Below are 21963 nucleotides of genomic sequence, written 5' to 3' on the forward strand. Positions count from 1 at the left end.
CGCACACGCACACACACACCTACGCACACACACACACACGCAGGGTCAGGGGAGACATGATAACGACATACAAGATACTGCAGGGAATAGACAAGGTGGACAGAGATAGGATGTTCCAGAGAGGGGACACAGGGACAAGGGGTCACAACTGGAAGCTGAAGACTCAGACGAGTCACAGGGACGTTAGGAAGTATTTCTTCAGTCATAGAGTTGTCAGCAAGTGGAATAGCCTAGCAAGTGAAGTAGTGGAGGCAGGAATCATACATAGTTTTAAGAAGAGGTATGACAAAGCTCAGGAAGCAGAGAGAGAGAGGATCCAGTAGCGATCAGTGAAGAGGCGGGGCCAGGAGCTGAGTCTCGACCCCTGCAACCACAATTAGGTGAGTACAATTAGGTGAGTACACACACACACACACACACGCATGCACGCACGCACGCATGCATGCACGCATGCACTCACACACTTATATACAACAGGCCAAGTGTCTAATCGACATGTGCCTAGGACAGAATGGTAACTAACACACACACACACACACGGGGATTGTCCTACGAAGAAAGGTTGAGGGAAATGGGCCTGACGACACTGGAGGACAGGAGGGTCAGGGGAGACATGATAACGACATATAAAATACTGCGCGGAATAGACGAGGTGGACAAAGACGGGATGTTCCAGAGATGGGACACAGAGACAAGAGGTCACAATTGGAAGTTGAAGACTCAGATGAATCAAAGGGATGTTAGGAAGTATTTCTTCAGCCATAGAGTGGTCAGGCCGTGGAATAGCCTAGAAAGTGAAGTAGTGGAGGCGGGAACCATACATAGTTTTAAAGCGAGGTATGGTAAAGCTCATGGGACAGGAAGAGAGAGGACCTAGTAGCAATCAGTGAAGAGGCGGGGCCAGGAGCTATGAATCGACCCCTGCAACCACAAATAGGTGAGTACAAATAGGTGAGTACACACACACACACACACACACACACACACACACACACACACACACACACACACACACCACAACCCCCTCCCCCCATCAGTGTTGCCAGGCTGGTAACAGGCCGGGGAGAGACCTTGTTAGCTTCACGGTGAGCAAGCAGTTTTACCAAATCCGGCGACTTGTCGCCAGATCCGTCACCACGTCTTCACATCCTCCATGACTGATCCCTTGTTTAAGAGACAGGTCCCGGACCACTGAGACTCAAGTCCGTCATCCGTTCCCCTAGACAGGTCCCAGACAACTTAAGTTTTGCCATTAGAAAGCTGATAAATTTATATCATTATTCACGTAACTAGAAACCAATAATTATATAGTTATTATTTATTGATACGAATCATAACCATAATTTTTAAACGGGGTGGAGGGGTAAGCCTGCGGAAAGCCTCAGTCAGATGACCAAAACCTCCAGCTGCGGGTCATCACATGAGTAAAACCCGTGTCAGGAAACACTTGTCCTGTTTCCAGACAACAGCTACCTAGAGACCGACGTCGGGGTCGTAAGGACATAAGAATCCTGGTGTATGTGGGGGTCTGGGAGGACATTAACTCTTAAAAATGCCACTCTAACTCTATTTCCTTCTTGTAATAACGGAGATTTGTGTTACAGATTACTAGGTTATGGCCCCCACGAGCCGGTCCCAGACCAGGACTCACACAACACGCTTCCAGTCTTATAATCCCAATGGAAACAAGGTAATTAACGCACATTACTAAGTATGATAATTTAAGTAACTGTATTTATGTACCAGAACCTGAATAAACTTATTAAGGTCTCATCTCCCGGAATAAAAATTTCTGTTCCACGTATTGTACTAACGCGATGGTCTGGAGTTTTGAGACACTCTGACCGCGAGTTCAAACCCCATCCGTGGTATGGTTTGTACTGGAAGAATATGGTAGATAATTTTCTTAAACACTCTGACCATTACACCATTATCTGGGTAATTTTATAAAAGAATTGTGTGTTTTTTGTATAAATACAGAAATATATACAAATCAGCATTCGTAATGGAGAAGAAAAAAATCTGAAAATGTAAGAGACAAATTTTCACTGATACGAAGGTGATTTTAGTTTAAAAGTTATAAATGATAACTTCATTTATATTTATTTTAGTGTTGTCTGTTATTTCACGCATTTAAAAAATAATCCGGATTCTGATCCGCCGTCACAAAAACGTAAACAAAGCCATGGACACTCCATTGTCTGCTGCTCACACAGTGTACACCAGTGATGTTCACACAGTGTTCACCAGTGATGCTCACACAGTGTTCACCAGTGATGCTCACACAGTGTTCACCAGTGATGCTCACACAGTGTTCACCAGTGATGTTCACACAGTGTTCACCAGTGATGCTCACACAGTGTTCACCAGTGATGCTCACACAGTGTTCACCAGTGATGCTCACACAGTGTTCACCAGTGATGCTCACACAGTGTTCACCAGTGATGCTCACACAGTGTTCACCAGTGCTGCTCACACAGTGTTCACCAGTGATGTTCACACAGTGTTCACCAGTGATGCTCACACAGTGTTCACCAGTGATGCTCACACAGTGTTCACCAGTGATGTTCACACAGTGTTCACCAGTGATGCTCACACAGTGTTCACCAGTGATGCTCACACAGTGTTCACCAGTGATGCTCACACAGTGTTCACCAGTGATGCTCACACAGTGTTCACCAGTGATGCTCACACAGTGTTCACCAGTGATGCTCACACAGTGTTCACCAGTGATGCTCACACAGTGTTCACCAGTGATGTTCACACAGTGTTCACCAGTGATGTTCACACAGTGTTCACCAGTGATGCTCACACAGTGTTCACCAGTGATGCTCACACAGTGTTCACCAGTGATGTTCACACAGTGTTCACCAGTGATGTTCACACAGTGTTCACCAGTGATGCTCACACAGTGTTCACCAGTGATGCTCACACAGTGTTCACCAGTGATGCTCACACAGTGTTCACCAGTGATGCTCACACAATGTTCACCAGTGATGCTCACACAGTGTTCACCAGTGATACTCACACAGTGTTCACCAGTGATGCTCACACAGTGTTCACCAGTGATGTTCACACAGTGTTCACCAGTGATACTCACACAGTGTTCACCAGTGATGCTCACACAGTGTTCACCAGTGATGCTCACACAGTGTTCACCAGTGATGCTCACACAGTGTTCACCAGTGATGCTCACACAGTGTTCACCAGTGATGCTCACACAGTGTTCACCAGTGATGTTCACACAGTGTACACCAGTGATGTTCACACAGTGTTCACCAGTGATGTTCACACAGTGTTCACCAGTGATGTTCACACAGTGTTCACCAGTGATGCTCACACAGTGTACACCAGTGATGTTCACACAGTGTTCACCAGTGATGCTCACACAGTGTTCACCAGTGATGTTCACACAGTGTACACCAGTGATGTTCACACAGTGTTCACCAGTGATGTTCACACAGTGTTCACCAGTGATGCTCACAGTGTTCACCAGTGATGCTCACACAGTGTTCACCAGTGATGCTCACACAGTGTTCACCAGTGATGTTCACACAGTGAACACCAGTGATGCTCACACAGTGTTCACCAGTGATGTTCACACAGTGTTCACCAGTGATGCTCACACAGTGTTCACCAGTGATTCTCACACAGTGTTCACCAGTGATGCTCACACAGTATACACCAGTGATGCTCACACAGTGTTCACCAGTGATGCTCACACAGTGTACACCAGTGATGCTCACACAGTGTTCACCAGTGATGCTCACACAGTGTTCACCAGTGATGCTCACACAGTGTTCACCAGTGATGCTCACACAGTGTTCACCAGTGATGCTCACACAGTGTTCACCAGTGATGTTCACACAGTGTACACCAGTGATGCTCACACAGTGTTCACCAGTGATGTTCACACAGTGTTCACCAGTGATGCTCACACAGTGTTCACCAGTGATGCTCACACAGTGTTCACCAGTGATGCTCACACAGTGTTCACCAGTGATGCTAACACAGTGTACACCAGTGATATTCACACAGTGTTCACCAGTGATGCTCACACAGTGTTCACCAGTGATGCTCACACAGTGTTCACCAGTGATGCTAACACAGTGTTCACCAGTGATGCTCACACAGTGTACACCAGTGATGTTCACACAGTGTTCACCAGTGATGCTCACACAGTGTACACCAGTGATGTTCACACAGTGTTCACCAGTGATGCTCACACAGTGTTCACCAGTGATGTTCACACAGTGTTCACCAGTGATGCTCACACAGTGTTCACCAGTGATGTTCACACAGTGTTCACCAGTGATGTTCACACAGTGTTCACCAGTGATGCTCACACAGAGTTCACCAGTGATGCTCACACAGTGTTCACCAGTGATGCTCACACAGTGTTCACCAGTGATGCTCACAGTGTTCACCAGTGATGTTCACACAGTGTTCACCAGTGATGCTCACACAGTGTACACCAGTGATGCTCACACAGTGTTCACCAGTGATACTCACAGTGTTCACCAGTGATGCTCACACAGTGTTCACCAGTGATGCTCACACAGTGTTCACCAGTGATGCTCACACAGTGTTCACCAGTGATGCTCACATAGTGTTCACCAGTGATGCTCACACAGTGTACACCAGTGATGCTCACACAGTGTACACCAGTGATGCTCACACAGTGTACACCAGTGATGCTCACAGTGTTCACCAGTGATGCGCACACAGTGTTCACCAGTGATGCTCAGTGTTCACCAGTGATGCTCACACAGTGTACACCAGTGATGCTCACACAGTGTTCACCAGTGATGCTCACACAGTGTACACCAGTGATGCTAACACAGTGTTCACCAGTGATGCTCACACAGTGTTCACCAGTGATGCTCACACAGTGTTCACCAGTGATGCTCACACAGTGTTCACCAGTGATGTTCACACAGTGTTCACCAGTGATGCTCACACAGTGTTCACCAGTGATGCTCACACAGTGTTCACCAGTGATGCTCACACAGTGTACACCAGTGATGCTCACACAGTGTTCACCAGTGATGCTCACACAGTGTTCACCAGTGATGCTCACACAGTGTTCACCAGTGATGTTCACACAGTGTTCACCAGTGATGCTCACACAGTGTACACCAGTGATGCTCACACAGTGTTCACCAGTGATACTCACAGTGTTCACCAGTGATGCTCACACAGTGTTCACCCGTTATGCTCACACAGTGTTCACCAGTGATGCTCACACAGTGTTCACCAGTGATGCTCACATAGTGTTCACCAGTGATGCTCACACAGTGTACACCAGTGATGCTCACACAGTGTACACCAGTGATGCTCACACAGTGTACACCAGTGATGCTCACAGTGTTCACCAGTGATGCGCACACAGTGTTCACCAGTGATGCTCAGTGTTCACCAGTGATGCTCACACAGTGTACACCAGTGATGCTCACACAGTGTTCACCAGTGATGCTCACACAGTGTACACCAGTGATGCTAACACAGTGTTCACCAGTGATGCTCACACAGTGTTCACCAGTGATGCTCACACAGTGTTCACCAGTGATGCTCACACAGTGTTCACCAGTGATGTTCACACAGTGTTCACCAGTGATGCTCACACAGTGTTCACCAGTGATGCTCACACAGTGTTCACCAGTGATGCTCACACAGTGTACACCAGTGATGCTCACACAGTGTTCACCAGTGATGCTCACACAGTGTTCACCAGTGATGCTCACACAGTGTTCACCAGTGATGCTCACACAGTGTACACCAGTGATGCTCACACAGTGTTCACCAGTGATGCTCACACAGTGTTCACCAGTGATGCTCACACAGTGTACACCAGTGATGCTCACACAGTGTTCACCAGTGATGCTCACACAGTGTTCACCAGTGATACTCACACACTGTTCACCAGTGATGCTCACACAGTATACACCAGTGATGCTCACAAAGTGTTCACCAGTGATGCTCACACAGTGTTCACCAGTGATGCTCACACAGTGTTCACCAGTGATGCTCACACAGTGTACACCAGTGATGCTCACACAGTGTTCACAAGTGATGCTCACACAGTGTTCACCAGTGATGCTCACACAGTGTTCACCAGTGATGCTCACACAGTGTACACCAGTGATGTTCACACAGTGTTCACCAGTGATGCTCACACAGTGTTCACCAGTGATGCTCACACAGTGTTCACCAGTGATGCTCACACAGTGTTCACCAGTGATGCTCACACAGTGTTCACCAGTGCTCACACAGTGTACACCAGTGATGTTCACACAGTGTTCACCAGTGATGCTCACACAGTGTTAACCAGTGATGCTCACACAGTGTTCACCAGTGATGCTCACACAGTGTTCACCAGTGATGTTCACACAGTGTTCACCAGTGATGCTCACACAGTGTTCACCAGTGATGCTCACACAGTGTTCACCAGTGATGCTCACACAGTGTTCAACAGTGATGCTCACACAGTGTTCACCAGTGATGTTCACACAGTGTACACCAGTGATGTTCACACAATGTACACCAGTGATGCTCACACAGTGTACACCAGTGATGCTCACACAGTGTACACCAGTGATGCTCACACAGTGTTCACCAGTGATGCTCACACAGTGTTCACCAGTGATGTTCACACAGTGTACACCAGTGATGCTCACACAGTGTACACCAGTGATGCTCACACAGTGTACACCAGTGATGCTCACACAGTGTACACCAGTGATGCTCACACAGTGTACACCAGTGATGCTCACACAGTGTACACAAGTGATGTTTACACAACGTACACCAGTGATCTTCACACAGTGTACACCAGTGATGTTCACACAGTGTACACCAGTGATGCTCACACAGTGTACACCAGTGATGCTCACACAGTGTACACCAGTGATGCTCACACAGTGCACACCAGTGATGCTCACACAGTGTACACCAGTGATGTTCACACAGTGTACACCAGTGATGTTCACACAATGTACACCAGTGATGTTCACCAGTGATGCTCACACAGTGTTCACCAGTGATGCTCACACAGGGTTCACCAGTGATGCTCACACAGTGTTCACCAGTGATGTTCACACAGTGTACACCAGTGATGCTCACACAGTGTACACCAGTGATGCTCACACAGTGTACACCAGTGATGCTCACACAGTGTACACCAGTGATGCTCACACAGTGCACACCAGTGATGTACACACAATGTACACCAGTGATGTTCACCAGTGATGCTCACACAGTGTACACCAGTGATGTTCACACAGTGTTCACCAGTGATTCTCACACAATGTACACCAATGATGTTCACACAATGTACACCAGTGATGTTCACCAGTGATGCTCACACAGTGTACACCAGTGATGTTCACACAATGTACACCAGTGATGCTCACACAATGTACACCAGTGATGCTCACACAGTGTACAGCAGTGATGTTCACCAGTGATGCTCACACAGTGTACACCAGTGATGCTCACACAGTGTACACCAATGATGCTCACACAGTGTTCACCAGTGATGCTCACACAGTGTACACCAGTGATGATGTACACCTCACACAGTTCACACAATGTACACCAGTGTGATGATATTCACACAATGTACACCAGTGATGTTCACACAATGTACACCAGTGATGCTGTTCAGTGATGCTCACACAGTGTACACCAGTGATGTTACACCAGTGATCACACAGTTACACATGTTCAATGTACACCAGTGATGTTCACACAATGTTACACCAGTGATGTTCACACAGTGTACACCAGTGATGTTCAATGTACACCAGTGATGTTCACACAACACCAGTGATGTTCACACAGTGTTCACCAGTGATGTTCACACAATGTACACCAGTGATGCTCACACAGTGTACACCAGTGATGCTCACACAGTGTACACCAGTGATGTTCACACAGTGTACACCAGTGATGTTCACAGTGTACACCAGTGATGTTCACACAATGTACACCAGTGATGTTCACACAGTGTACACCAGTGATGTTCACACAGTGTACACCAGTGATGTTCACACAATGTTCACCAGTGATGTTCACACAGTGTTCACCAGTGATGTTCACACAGTGTACACCAGTGATGTTCACACAGTGTACACCAGTGATGTTCACACAGTGTACACCAGTGATGTTCACACAATGTTCACCAGTGATGTTCACACAATGTACACCAGTGATGCTCACACAGTGTACACCAGCGATGTTCACACAATGTTCACCAGTGATGTTCACACAGTGTACACCAGTGATGTTCACACATTGTTCACCAGTGATGTTCACAGTGTACACCAGTGATGTTCACACAGTGTACACCAGTGATGTTCACACAATGTTCACCAGTGATGTTCACACAATGTACACCAGTGATGTTCACACAATGTTCACCAGTGATGTTCACACAATGTACACCAGTGATGTTCACCAGTGATGCTCACACAGTGTACACCAGTGATGTTCACACAATGTACACCAGTGATGCTCACACAATGTACACCAGTGATGCTCACACAGTGTACAGCAGTGATGTTCACCAGTGATGCTCACACAGTGTACACCAGTGATGCTCACACAGTGTACACCAATGATGCTCACACAGTGTTCACCAGTGATGCTCACACAGTGTACACCAGTGATGTTCACACAATGTACACCAGTGATGTTCACACAATGTACACCAGTGATGTTCACACAATGTACACCAGTGATGTTCACCAGTGATATTCACACAATGTACACCAGTGATGTTCACACAATGTACACCAGTGATGCTCACACAGTGTACACCAGTGATGCTCACACAGTGTACACCAGTGATGCTCACACAGTGTACACCAGTGATGTTCACACAGTGTACACCAGTGATGTTCACAGTGTACACCAGTGATGTTTACACAATGTACACCAGTGATGTTCACACAGTGTTCACCAGTGATGTTCACACAGTGTACACCAGTGATGTTCACACAATGTACACCAGTGATGTTCACACAATGTTCACCAGTGATGTTCACACAGTGTTCACCAGTGATGTTCACACAGTGTACACCAGTGATGTTCACACAGTGTACACCAGTGATGTTCACACAGTGTACACCAGTGATGTTCACACAATGTTCACCAGTGATGTTCACACAATGTACACCAGTGATGCTCACACAGTGTACACCAGCGATGTTCACACAATGTTCACCAGTGATGTTCACACAGTGTACACCAGTGATGTTCACACATTGTTCACCAGTGATGTTCACAGTGTACACCAGTGATGTTCACACAGTGTACACCAGTGATGTTCTCACAATGTTCACCAGTGATGTTCACACAATGTACACCAGTGATGTTCACACAATGTTCACCTGTGATGTTCACACAATGTACACCAGTGATGTTCACAGTGTACACCAGTGATGTTCACACAATGTTCACCAGTGATGTTCACACAATGTACACCAGTGATGTTCACACAGTGCACACCAGTGATGTTCACACAATGTTCACCAGTGATGTTCACACAGTGTACACCAGTGATGTTCACACAATGTTCACCAGTGATGTTCACAGTGTACACCAGTGATGTTCACACAGTGTACACCAGTGATGTTCACACAATGTTCACCAGTGATGTTCACACAGTGTACACCAGTGATGTTCACACAATGTTCACCAGTGATGTTCACACAGTGTACACCAGTGATGTTCACAGTGTACACCAGTAATGTTCACACAGTGTACACCAGTGATGTTCACACAATGTTCACTACTGATGTTCACAGTGTACACCAGTGATGTTCACACAATGTTCACCAGTGATGTTCACACAGTGTACACCAGTGATGTTCACACAATGTTCACCAGTGATGTTCACACAGTGTACACCAGTGATGTTCACACAGTGTACACCAGTGATGTTCTCACAGTGTACACCAGTGATGTTCACAGTGTACACCAGTGATGTTCACACAGTGTACACCAGTGATGTTCACACAGTGTACACCAGTGATGTTCACCAGTGATGTTCACACAGTGTACACCAGTGATGTTCACACAGTGTACACCAGTGATGTTCACACAATGTTCACCAGTGATGTTCACACAGTGTACACCAGTGATGTTCACACAATGTTCACCAGTGATGTTCACACAGTGTACACCAGTGATGTTCACACAGTGTACACCAGTGATGTTCACACAATGTTCACCAGTGATGTTCATAGTGTACACCAGTGATGTTCACACAGTGTACACCAGTGATGTTCACACAGTGTAAACCAGTGATGTTCACACAATCTTCACCAGTGATGTTCACACAGTGTACACCAGTGATGTTCACACAATGTTCACCAGTGATGTTCACACAGTGTAAACCAGTGATGTTCACACAATGTTCACCAGTGATGTTCACACAGTGTACACCAGTGATGTTCACACAATGTTCACCAGTGATGTTCACACAGTGTACACCAGTGATGTTCACACAATGTTCACCAGTGATGTTCACACAATGTTCACCAGTGATGTTCACACAGTGTTCACCAGTGATATTCAGACAGTGTACACCAGTGATGTTCACACAGTGTACACCAGTGATGTTCACACAGTGTTCACCAGTGATGTTCACACAGTGTACAACAACGGGATTACATACCAACAAGCGGTGGTGAGCTGAGACGTGGCAGGAAAGTGGGAGATTCATACACGCTTGTCCCTGGACACATGCACGTTCACACATGTGCGCACACACACACACACACACACACAGACACACACACACAGTGTTATTATTATAGTATTTTACGCTGTGATATAGAACGTAAGCATCAGTGGTCACTTGAGAGAGAGAGAGAGAGAGAGAGAGAGAGAGAGAGAGAGAGAGAGAGAGAGAGAGAGAGAGAGAGAGAGAGAGAGAGAGAGAGAGAGAGAGAGAGAGAGAGATATGCCTGGGTAAAGATAACATTCCAGTGGTAATTCACAAGTAACATGACACTGAAGTTCACTCTCCTTCATACTGACAACATCCTTATCATCTCAGGGAACCTCGTCATCCATCATGGTGTAACTACACACTGAGGTATACAACTCGTCCATCATGGTGTAACTACACACTGAGGTATACAACTCGTCCATCATGGTGTAACTACACACTGAGGTACAACTCAAGGAAATACAACATAAACAAGTAACTCACGGAACGGGAAGGACTCGAACCCATGACAAGCGAGTATTAAAACTCGCAGGCCAGTGCGCTAGCCACTGCTCCACGCCGACCTTACAACTAACTAACAAGCAGCAAGAAACTCCAACGCCACCAAAACATGATAGCAGAAATTGTAGCAAAAAACAAATGCAGATATGCAGGCTAGGAAGATGGCAGCAGACCTGGGGAGAGAACTCCAGCAGACCTGGGGAGAGAACTGCAGCAGACCTGAGGAGAGAACTACAGCAGACCTGAGGAGAGAACTACAGCAGACCTGAGGAGAGAACTACAGCAGACCTGAGGAAGATGTGTTAGTTATCGGTTGTCATTAGCACTTTGCCTTTCGTGTGCGTGTGTGTGTACTCACCTATTTGTGGTTGCAGGGGTCGATTCACAGCTCCTGGCCCCGCCTCTTCACTGATTGCTACTAGGTCCTCTCTCTCCCTGCTCCATGAGCTTTATCATACCTCGCCTTAAAACTATGTATGGTTCCCGCCTCCACTACGTCACTTTCTAGGCTATTCCACGGCTTGACTACTCTATGACTGAAGAAATATTTCCTAACATCCCTTTGATTCATCTGAGTCTTCAACTTCCAATTGTGACCTCTTGTGTCTGTGTCCCATCTCTGGAACATCCCGTCTTTGTCCACCTCGTCTATTCCGCGCAGTATTTTTATATGTCGTTATCATGTCTCCCCTGACCCTCCTGTCCTCCAGTGTCGTCAGGCCCATTTCCCTCAACCTTTCTTCGTAGGACAATCCCCGTAGCTCTGGGACTAGTCTTGTTGCAAACCTTAGCACTTTCTCTAATTTCTTGACGTGCTTGACAAGGAGTGGATTCCAAACTGGTGCTGCATACTCCAGTATGGGCCTTACGTAAATGGTATACAGAGTCTTAAACGAATCCTTACTGAGGTATCGGAACGCTATCCGTAGGTTTGCCGTATGCTGCAGCAGTTATCTGATTGATGTGCGCCTCAGGAGATATGCTCGGTGTTATACTCACCCCCAGATCTTTTTCCTTGAGTGAGGTTTGCAGACTTTGGCCATCTAAACTATATTGTGTCTGCGGTCTTCTTTGCCCTTCCCCAATCTTCATGACTTTGCATTTGGCAGGGTTAAACTCAAGAAGCCAGTTGCTGGACAAGGCTTGTAGCCTGTCCAGGTCTCTTTGTAGTCCTGCCTGATCCTCATCCGATTTGATTCTTCTCATTAACTTCACATCATCCGCAAACACGGACACTTCTGAGTCTATCCCTTCCGTTATGTCATTCACATATACCAAGAACAGCACAGGTCCTAGGACTGACCCCTGTGGAACCCCGCTTGTCACAGGCGCCAACTCTGACACCTCGTCACGTACCATGACTCGTTGTTGCCTCCCTGTCAGGTATTCTCTGATCCATTGCAGTGCCTTTCCTGTTATGTGTGCCTGATCCTCTAGCTTTTGCAGTAACCTCTTGTAAGGAACTGTGTCGAAGGCCTTCTTGCAGTCCAAAAAAATGCAGTCGATCCACCCCTCTCTCTCTTGTCTTACTTCTGTCACCTTGTCATAAAACTCTAGTAGGTTTGTGACACAGGATTTTCCCTCCCTGAAACCATGCTGGTTGCCAATTATACACTTGTTTCTTTCCAGATGCTCCACCACTCTCCTCCTGATGATCTTCTCCATGACCTTGCATACTATACACGTTAGTGATACAGGTCTGTAGTTTAGTGCCTCATGTCTGTCTCCCTTTTTAAAAATTGGGACTACATTTGCCATCTTCCATACCTCGGGGAGTTGCCCAGTTTCAAATGATGTGTTGAAGATCTTTGTTAATGGTACACACAATATCTCTGCTCCCTCTTTAAGGACCCATGGAGAGATGTTGTCTGGTCCCACCGCCTTTGAGGTGTCAAGTTCGCATAGCAGCTTCTTCACCTCCTCCTTGGTTATATGTACCTCATCCAGCACTTGCTGGTGCACCCCCCTGTTCTGATTTCCTGGAGTCCTACTGGTTTCCACTGTAAATACTTCTTTAAATCTCGTGTTGAGCTCCTGACATACCCCCCGGTCGTTTCTTGTGAATTCCCCATCACCCTTCCTCAGTCTGATTACCTGGTCCTTGACTGTTGTGTGTGTGTGTGTGTGTGTGTGTGTGTGTGTGTGTGTGTGTGTGTGTGTGTGTGTGTGTGTGTGTGTGTGTGTGTGTGTCCCTGGTACACTCCATCACAGTGTTCCTCCACCACCTTCCTTCTCTCACATTCATTATTGTGGCGTTATCTCTACATTTATCATCTCTCTCTCTCTCTCTCTTCATTTTTATTATCAAATATTTCATCTTTCCCCTCAGTGCTTCTCTCAACACCCGAACACTGCTCTTCACTCTCACTATATAGCTGTAAAGTGTGTAAAGTGTAAAGTGTATAATGTGTAAAGTGTATGTGTAAAGTATGTAGTGTCAAGTGTATAAAACGTGTGAGTGAGTTAAGTGTTTAGTGTGTAAAGTATTGTGTGTCTTGAACATCAAGGTATTGTGTGTTGAACATCAAGGTGTTGTGTGTGCTGAACATCAAGGTACTGTCTTGAACATCAAGGTGTTGTGTGTCTTGAACATCAAAGTATTGTGTGTGTTGAACATCAAGGTACTGTTTGTCTTGAACATCAAGGTATTGTGTGTGCTGAACATCAAGGTATTGTGTGCTGAACATCAAGGTACTGTCTTGAACATCAAGGTGTTGTGTGTCTTGAACATCAAGGTATTGTGTGTCGAACATCAAGGTACTGTTTGTCTTGAACATCAAGGTATTGTGTGTGCTGAACATCAAGGTATTGTGTGTGCTGAACATCAAGGTACTGTCTTGAACATCAAGGTGTTGTGTGTCTTGAACATCAAGGTAGTGTGTCTTGAACATCAAGGTAGTGTGTCTTGAACATCAAGGTAGTGTGTACTGAACATCAAGGTATTGTGTGTGCTGAACATCAAGGTACTGTCTTGAACATCAAGGTGTTGTGTCTTGAACATCAAGGTAGTGTGTTCAACATCAAGGTAGTGTGTCTTGAACATTAAGGTACTGTGTGTCTTGAACATCAAGGTACTGTGTCATGAACATAAAAGTACTGTCTTGAACATCAAGATACTGTCTTAAACATCAAGGTGGTGTGCCTTGAACATCAAGGTACTGTGTGTCTTGAACATCAAGGTAGTGTGCGTTGAACATTAAGGTACTGTGTGTCTTGAACATTAAGGTACTGTGTCATGAACATAAAAGTACTGTCTTGAACATCAAGGTACTGTGTCTTAAACATCAAGGTGGTGTGTGCTGAACATCAAGATACTGTGTGTCTTGAACATCAAGGTGGTGTGTCTTGAACATCAAGGTGGTGTGTGTGTTGAACATCAAGGTACTGTGTGTGTGTTGAACATCAAGGTACTGGGTTAGACCGAGCGTCTGAGTGGTAATGAGGTGGATTTAGCTAACAATGATACAGTACTGAGATTAGAAGATATAACGACAACACTTACTCGGAGTGTTAATTACTGTATACCTAGAGAGGGTTTCGGGGGTCAATGCCCCCGCGGCCCGGTCTGTGACCAGGCTTACAAAATTATACAGGAACTTGCAGTACCAACTACCCGTCCCCCACCCCCTCCCTTCTTAAAGACTTTACTATTCTCTCCCTTAAAACCCTTCTTAAAGACGTAACTAACCTCCCCCCCCTCCTTTAAAACAGAAATCCCTCCCCCTTTCTTAACTAAACCCTTAATTACGTCAATGGCAATAGTATTAAAATTATATCACACATTTATTAAATAAAAACACTTACCTGAGTCAAGGGACCAGGAAACAATAAAGCAGCACTTACAACATGAGACACTCGTGGTCAACCAGGCTGTTGCTGCTAGTGACCAGCACGCTCATATTAAGTCTTTCTCTATTATGTAATTAATTATTCTATAGTATATTAAAAATTATTATTATTATTAAATTATTATTATTGATCAGCATCTAGCTAGGCCTCTTTGAAAGTCGACAAATAAGTAAACCAACGTAACAAATGTCTAAAAATATCTGCAAATTGGATAATAGCTTCCACTAATTACACCCCATAACTACTAATTAAACTAACGAATGACCTCACAGCTGAGAGTGTAATTGGCTTGCAAATTGGCGCCGAGAGTAATAGGTACCATTAGTAATTGCAAGGAATTGGGTCAAGCCTATCAGCGGAGAGGGTACGGACCAGGGTCTGTCTGTCTCTGTCTGTCTGTCTCTGTCTGTCTCTGTCTCTGTCTCTCTCTTTCTGTGTGTGTGTGTGTGTGTCTCTCCCAGGGATGTAAGAAATTACCCGAGGAGTCTTGTAATTACACCAACTCGCCTCAGTAATTGGCTTTAAAGAACCTGTGTATCCGCAACACATACAAGGATATATACACCCAAAAGGTGTGTACCTCTCAGTGTGTATATACGCTTAAAGTTGTATATCTCTCAATTTACAGATAACAAGAGGTTTGCATCTCTCTTCTCTCTGAGAGTTGTCTCTCGATGTATATACGTCAAGTGGTGTGTATCTTTGAGTACATATACACAAAGGTGGGCATCTCTCGGTGTATATACACCAAAAACTTACATTATTCTCTATTTTAGGGAATAAAGCATTCATGGCAGGTGGTGAACATGTTATATGTAGCGTTAATGACCCGCCGACACCAGGATGAACAGATGAGCTAAAACAGACGAACAATCTGGATGAACAAGAGGAACATGAACACTTCAAGAGGACACTACAAGCCCAAAACTCTCTACAACGTTTAAAGGACACTACAAGCTCTAGACTCTATAATATATATAAGAGGCCATGTCACGCTTGACACACCTGTTACATGTTCTAGGGTTCTGGAGGGAGTCTTGGTATGTAAACCAGGATCCGTGTATCCACGGATCCTAGTTGTGTTATCGTATTTGACGAAGGAGAGAGACAAGCTTATCAGTGATGGCATGGCAACAGCAGCAACATCGTGGCACTCAGCAGACACCTCTGCCACTTGACTCTGGCACTCACTCATCACCTCCTTCCCTCCCTACAACAAGCACACACACACCCCTCTCGTCACCCCCCCCCCCACTCACAACACCCACCCCACCTCGCCACATCCATCAAATTTGACCACATACCTAAGATTTCATTATGACTTCAAGTGTTGTGTTGATTCCAGGTATTGTTTTGACGCCAAATACTGTGTTGACCCTGCGTGCTGTTTTCGAGGGATGTATTAACCCAGGTGTTGTACGCCCATTCCTCCATCCTACAGGCCAAACAAATTATATCTTTGTGCAGTTTAAAAAGTGTAGTTTACATGTAATAAAATATGTTAAGTACAAAAGAAAGTCAATAACATACTGTGTATTTCTGGCTGACTGATCCTCATGGTTACAGACTACTTAAGATCAGACACAGGTTACTGAGTGGCACAATTTTAAGTATGCATTGTTATAAAACTGCAATATATGTGTAGGTCCGTCTCTGGTAAGACAGTGATGGAGTGAATGATGATGAAAGTTTTTCTTCTTTTCTCGGGTCACCCTGCCTTGGTGGGACACGGAACAAGTTACTATTACTACTACTACTACTACTAATAATAATAATAATAATAATAATAATAATAATAATAATAATAATAATAATACATTACAAAAAAGAGAGGTAGCAAAAATAATACAGTTATTATCCTGAGAGATGGTAATTCCTGAGTAACAGTAACTCCAGCTCTACTGGAAGTAAAACCTTCGAAACTCTCGTAGCTGCTGAAGCTAAAGTGGAATGTTGGCTTATATTCTCATTACCCTCGTGACGTCTCCCACCTCAGGCTGACACATTCCATTCCCGTGTGGTGCAAAATGCTACGAGAAGAGTTACCTTTTGTTCCCACTATGTAATTAACGTGGAGAACAGAGAAACACTAACCAAGCCTCCAGATTCAGTCCTTTCCTCTTCAATAAGCCCCATCCTCTACCTCCTAATATACATTCCAGTTTCGGTTCACTAATCTTCTACACCTACACACAACTCTTAAGAAAAACATTAGTATAGATTTATACACATTGAAGTGTGAAAGTCGTGACAAGACAACATGTCTTGAGGACTCCTGTGTCCTCAGGGTTTATGAAATTACATCCAGGAAGCAAGTGAGCGAGGAAGAGTTAATCAATACTCTCTCTCTCTCCATCACTCCGTCACCCTCCCACACTGACCCTCACTCCCACACAAGTGTTGGCAGCAGTCATACAAGTGTTTGGACGGGGGCAGTTCATGCACGGGGGTCCTGAGCTACACTAATATGGTCATGAGGATCGTCCTTGACTGCCGGCAAGTTCCCAGTGTTGACGTACATGCTCCCAGACTCTTCAATATGCTGAACAGTGTATCCCCACTAGCGTACATATATTCTCTCTCTCTCTCTCTCTCTCTCTCTATACCACGGCCGGTTTCGTAACTTGCTTGTTTATGGTTCAATAAACGTTTCACTGGTGCCTGTAATCTTCCTTACCCTAACTTTACCAAATTTAAATTACAATAAAAAAAACTGAGTTTATACAGAAACTGACGTTGTGAACATCGCCAGAATATGAGCGTCGTTAAAGAACTGGTTGAACAATAGTTGTGAACCTACAAAACAACTTGTCCAGTAACGGACCTTGTATTTTTTTTCTGATAACACTCGTGTTTTTATCGCTAGAGACATATCCAGCTTCTCTCTGTTGTAACCATCTACCCTATGTTAACTCTTGTTGTTACTGTTACCTGTTATGTTTATCCCTGTTATTATTGTCACCTGTCATGTTAATCCCTGTTGTTACTGTCACCTGTCATGTTAATCCCTGTTGTTACTGTCACCTGTCATGTTAATCCCTGTTGTTACTGTCACCTGTCATGTTAATCCCTGTTGTTACTGTCACCTGTCATGTTAATCCCTGTTGTTACTGTCACCTGTCATGTTTATCCCTGTTGTTACTGTCACCTGTCATGTTTATCCCTGTTGTTACTGTCACTTGTCATGCTTGTCTACCTGGAGGGCATCCCCCGCGGCCCGGTCCACGACCAGGCCTCCCGGTGGATCAGGGCCTGATCAACGAGGCTGTTACTGCTGGCCGCACGCAGTCCAACGTACGAACCACAGCCCGGCTGATCCGACACCGACTTTAGGTATCTGTCCAGCTCCATCTTGAAGACAACCAGGGGTCTACTGGTAATGCCCCTTATGGCTGGTGGGAGGCTGTTGAACAGTCTTGGGCCCCGGACACTTATGGATATAATAATGGTATACAATCCCGACAAGTTGATAGGCAAGACACATGTGCAACAATAAAGTCACAATACCATGACTGGAACAATAAGTCACAGTACATTGGCTGGAACAATAAATCACAATATCGTGGCTGGAACAATAAAAGTCAAAATATCGTGACGGGAACAATTCACCTAAAAACCTGAACTTATGATGGGAACCTCATGACAATGTTTCGCTCCCTCCTGGAACACTGTCAAGACAAGACAAATTCACTACATCTTTCTACAACAAAAACAAATGAAAGGAGTGAAGACGTCTAACAAAAAGTACTTACAGAAACCCAGTGTTCCTGGTGTCGTCGTCTCGGCCTACCGAGCTCCGCCTCCTGGGCAGCGTCTGGGTTTCCAGTAGGCTAGGGTGGGCTGGGGAGTAGGCCTCCAGTAGGCTAGGATGGGCAGAGGTGTAGGCCTCCTGAAGGCTGGGCTGCACCGAGGTGTGACCTACGGGCGCTGACTGAGACCCACACGAGCCTAGAGACTCGCTTCGACTGCCTCTCTTAGCCAGCCGCAGCGACAGTGACTTCTTAAACTTTTGGAACATGCCTTCTGCAAGCAAAACGAAAAAAAAAAATTAGACATAAAACACGCGTTTCACAAGCAAAAAATGAAACTTTTATATCATGAAAATTCTGAAACGTGTTTTTAAGAACGAAATCAAAATAACTTAAAATTACGAAAAAGAGAGGATGAGAAGAATTAACGGAAAGAGAGAGAGAAAGGTCAAGGAAAAGGGAGGGAGAACTGTAGGAAAGTTTAGGGGAATAGAAAAAGGGAGGGCAAGAGAAAGGGAAACAAAGAGAATGATAAATACAATATATATAAAAATCCAGCCTTGAAGTTAGCCTATTAACACGGTCTCAATGACGCTAGTGGTTCCCCAGCAGCCTGGCGGCTACAATAATATACAAATAACTTTCAAGAGAATTTTCTGGATCTGAGACGGAACAATACTGACCCCCCCCCCCCAGTCAGTTACTACCATGACGCCCCCCCCCCAGTCAGTTACTACCATGACGCCTTCCCCAGTCAGTTACTACCATGACGCTATGAAAGTTAAGCCACATGTCTGTTTCATGCTATGAACGATGAGTCACATGTCTATGGTTCATGCTATGGGCGAGGCCTGGTCATGGACCGGGCCTTAGGGCAGTTGACCCCCGAAACACCCTCCAGGTATGAAAGATGAGTCACATGTCTATGGGTCATCCAAGAAAACCGGCAGCTTCATCTACGCTACTCCCGCCCTACTTCAACTAGGCTACGAATACACAAATAACCCGCACATAGAAGAGAGGAGCTTACGACTTTGTAAATGTATGACTTTGTAAATGGTCCAAGTCGGAAAGAAACGTCGTCGTAAGCTCCTCTCTTCTATGTGCGGGTCATTTATGTATCGTTCCAGTCACGGTATTGTGCCTTTTTTTTTTGTTATTTAGGCTACGAATATCTGGAAGCTGCACCAGCAGCTGATGAACATCTAACTATGGTAGTGGCAATACTACTACTATTTCTATTACTAATACTAAAACTACCATTTCTATTATTAATACTACAACTACTAATAAAACTACTAATACTAGAACTATTACTAAAGCTACTAATACTAGAATTACTACTAGTACTGGAACTGCTACTGCTGCCAAAACTACTGATACGAGAATAGGCAAGTAAGTTTACGACACTACCCATTTCCTAACATGCTAGTATCACATAAGTATCATTACAGTACTAGCATAAAATACCGACAAGTATTGCACCGGGTCGTGGGGGCGTTTACCCCCTGAACATCCTGGAAGGTCATTCCTCGTATACACTATTCTTATAATGACATAAAACACATGAGTGAGAAAACTAGGCTCCACTTGTGTTGATCCAAAATAACTGTTCATGCCAATGCTAGGCAGGGCATCGGTGCAGTGATCCTAATTTCATTTTCTTATACATAACTTACCTGAGGAAGTAGTGACGGTGGAGGGCATGTGAGGGAGGGACCTAGGTCCTCCCTCCACTCCCTCCTCCACAACCTCCACGGTGGTCACCCCTCCATCCTCCCCTGACGTCACAGACAGCCTACACACTGAATGACTCAGCTTGGCAGCCTCTCGTTCACTGTACACGTGTGACCACGGCCTGATAAGATAAAGAGATAAGATAAAAAGGGATAAGATATGATAAGACCTGATACGATAAGTCTGCATACAAACAATTAATATATGTACGTAAATTATTTACTATCATTTATTGTTTTAATTACTGTAGCAACAGCAGCCGCAGTAATTTTCTTAATTAAACTGGGTACATGAAACTCAGTTGGTAGCATCCACAGCTCGCACCCTGAAGGACCGGTGATCGCTCCCCGGTACGGGTGACACGATGAGCATGTTTGCCATACACCTGCTGTCCCTGTTCACCCAGCAGTAAATAGGTACCAAGGTGTTTGTCAATTATTCTGGATCACAAGACTGACAGTCCCCGATGACGCACGGACTTTATTGGGTTATCCAGGGTTACTAACCCTCTGGGTTAATAGTCCGGATAAAATCCTCCATTTTATCATATCTGTATAATTTGTCGAAGTTAATCCATAAAGATTCATGGGCACGTTTTCTATGAAGGGCTTCTAGTTCTAAAGAAAACGATATCGCACAATCAAGGGATAACTAAAAGATAACAAAAAACATATTTAGGCTTGCAAGTTGATGGCATTTCTTTAATGGGGAAAAGTTAGACTCGTAGAAATACATAAAGTTTGGGTAACTATCAAGGGTTTAAAATACTGCTGGCTAGATCTGCTCGTTTATTAGAGAAGTTATTTGGTCTCTTTACTGTTTTAGTGATTTCATTTGAGTTACTGCAGTCGTCTAATTTCTTTAGTCTTATCGAAGTGACTTGAGCCCAGTATTTGAGCGCCCTTTTCAGGTCTTTCTTTTCCTTTGAACCTGTCAGAGTACATTTCAAGTACATGTACTCTGGCACACTCCTCTTTTTACCTCCATAGATAAACCTCTTTTTCTCCACAGACAATAATAATATATTTATTTACTACAAGTACATGTACAGGCCTAACTTACATCAGTGACATACTACTATATAGAAAGCCGCTTGTTATGCTGAGCATTTCGGGCAACTTAGGTCTGTTTTGTCCCAGGATGCGACCCACACCAGTCGACTAACACCCAGGTACCCATTTTACTGATGGATAAACACAGACAACCGGTGTAAGGAAACACATCAGATGTTTCCACCCCTTCGTCGGGAATCGAACCCGGACCCTCACCGTGTAAAGCGAGAGCTTTTGCCACCAGACCACGGGGCACCGTGCTTCAATACTCTACCTATCTTTTTCTTCCTTCACCTATTCTATGGTTTACCTCGTCTTTCATAGACCCATTAGTCGA

General features: G+C 44.9%; 1 protein-coding gene across 3 annotated transcripts in view; it reads right to left on the bottom strand.

Moving 5' to 3' along the window:
* RhoGEF3 (Rho guanine nucleotide exchange factor 3) overlaps positions 1–21963 on the bottom strand; it is a 548785-nt gene that overhangs the window by 269232 nt on the left and 257590 nt on the right. For all 3 annotated transcript variants that reach the window (XM_070090286.1, XM_070090287.1, XM_070090288.1), the window contains 2 exons: positions 20517–20695; positions 18841–19111 (listed from right to left, as the gene is read on the bottom strand). In XM_070090286.1, the coding sequence (XP_069946387.1) occupies positions 18841–19111; positions 20517–20695 (450 nt within the window). The remainder of the gene's footprint in view (positions 1–18840; positions 19112–20516; positions 20696–21963) is intronic.

This window comes from Cherax quadricarinatus, chromosome 31 (genome assembly GCF_038502225.1).
Source record: "Cherax quadricarinatus isolate ZL_2023a chromosome 31, ASM3850222v1, whole genome shotgun sequence".
NCBI classification, from domain to species: Eukaryota; Metazoa; Arthropoda; class Malacostraca; order Decapoda; family Parastacidae; genus Cherax; species Cherax quadricarinatus.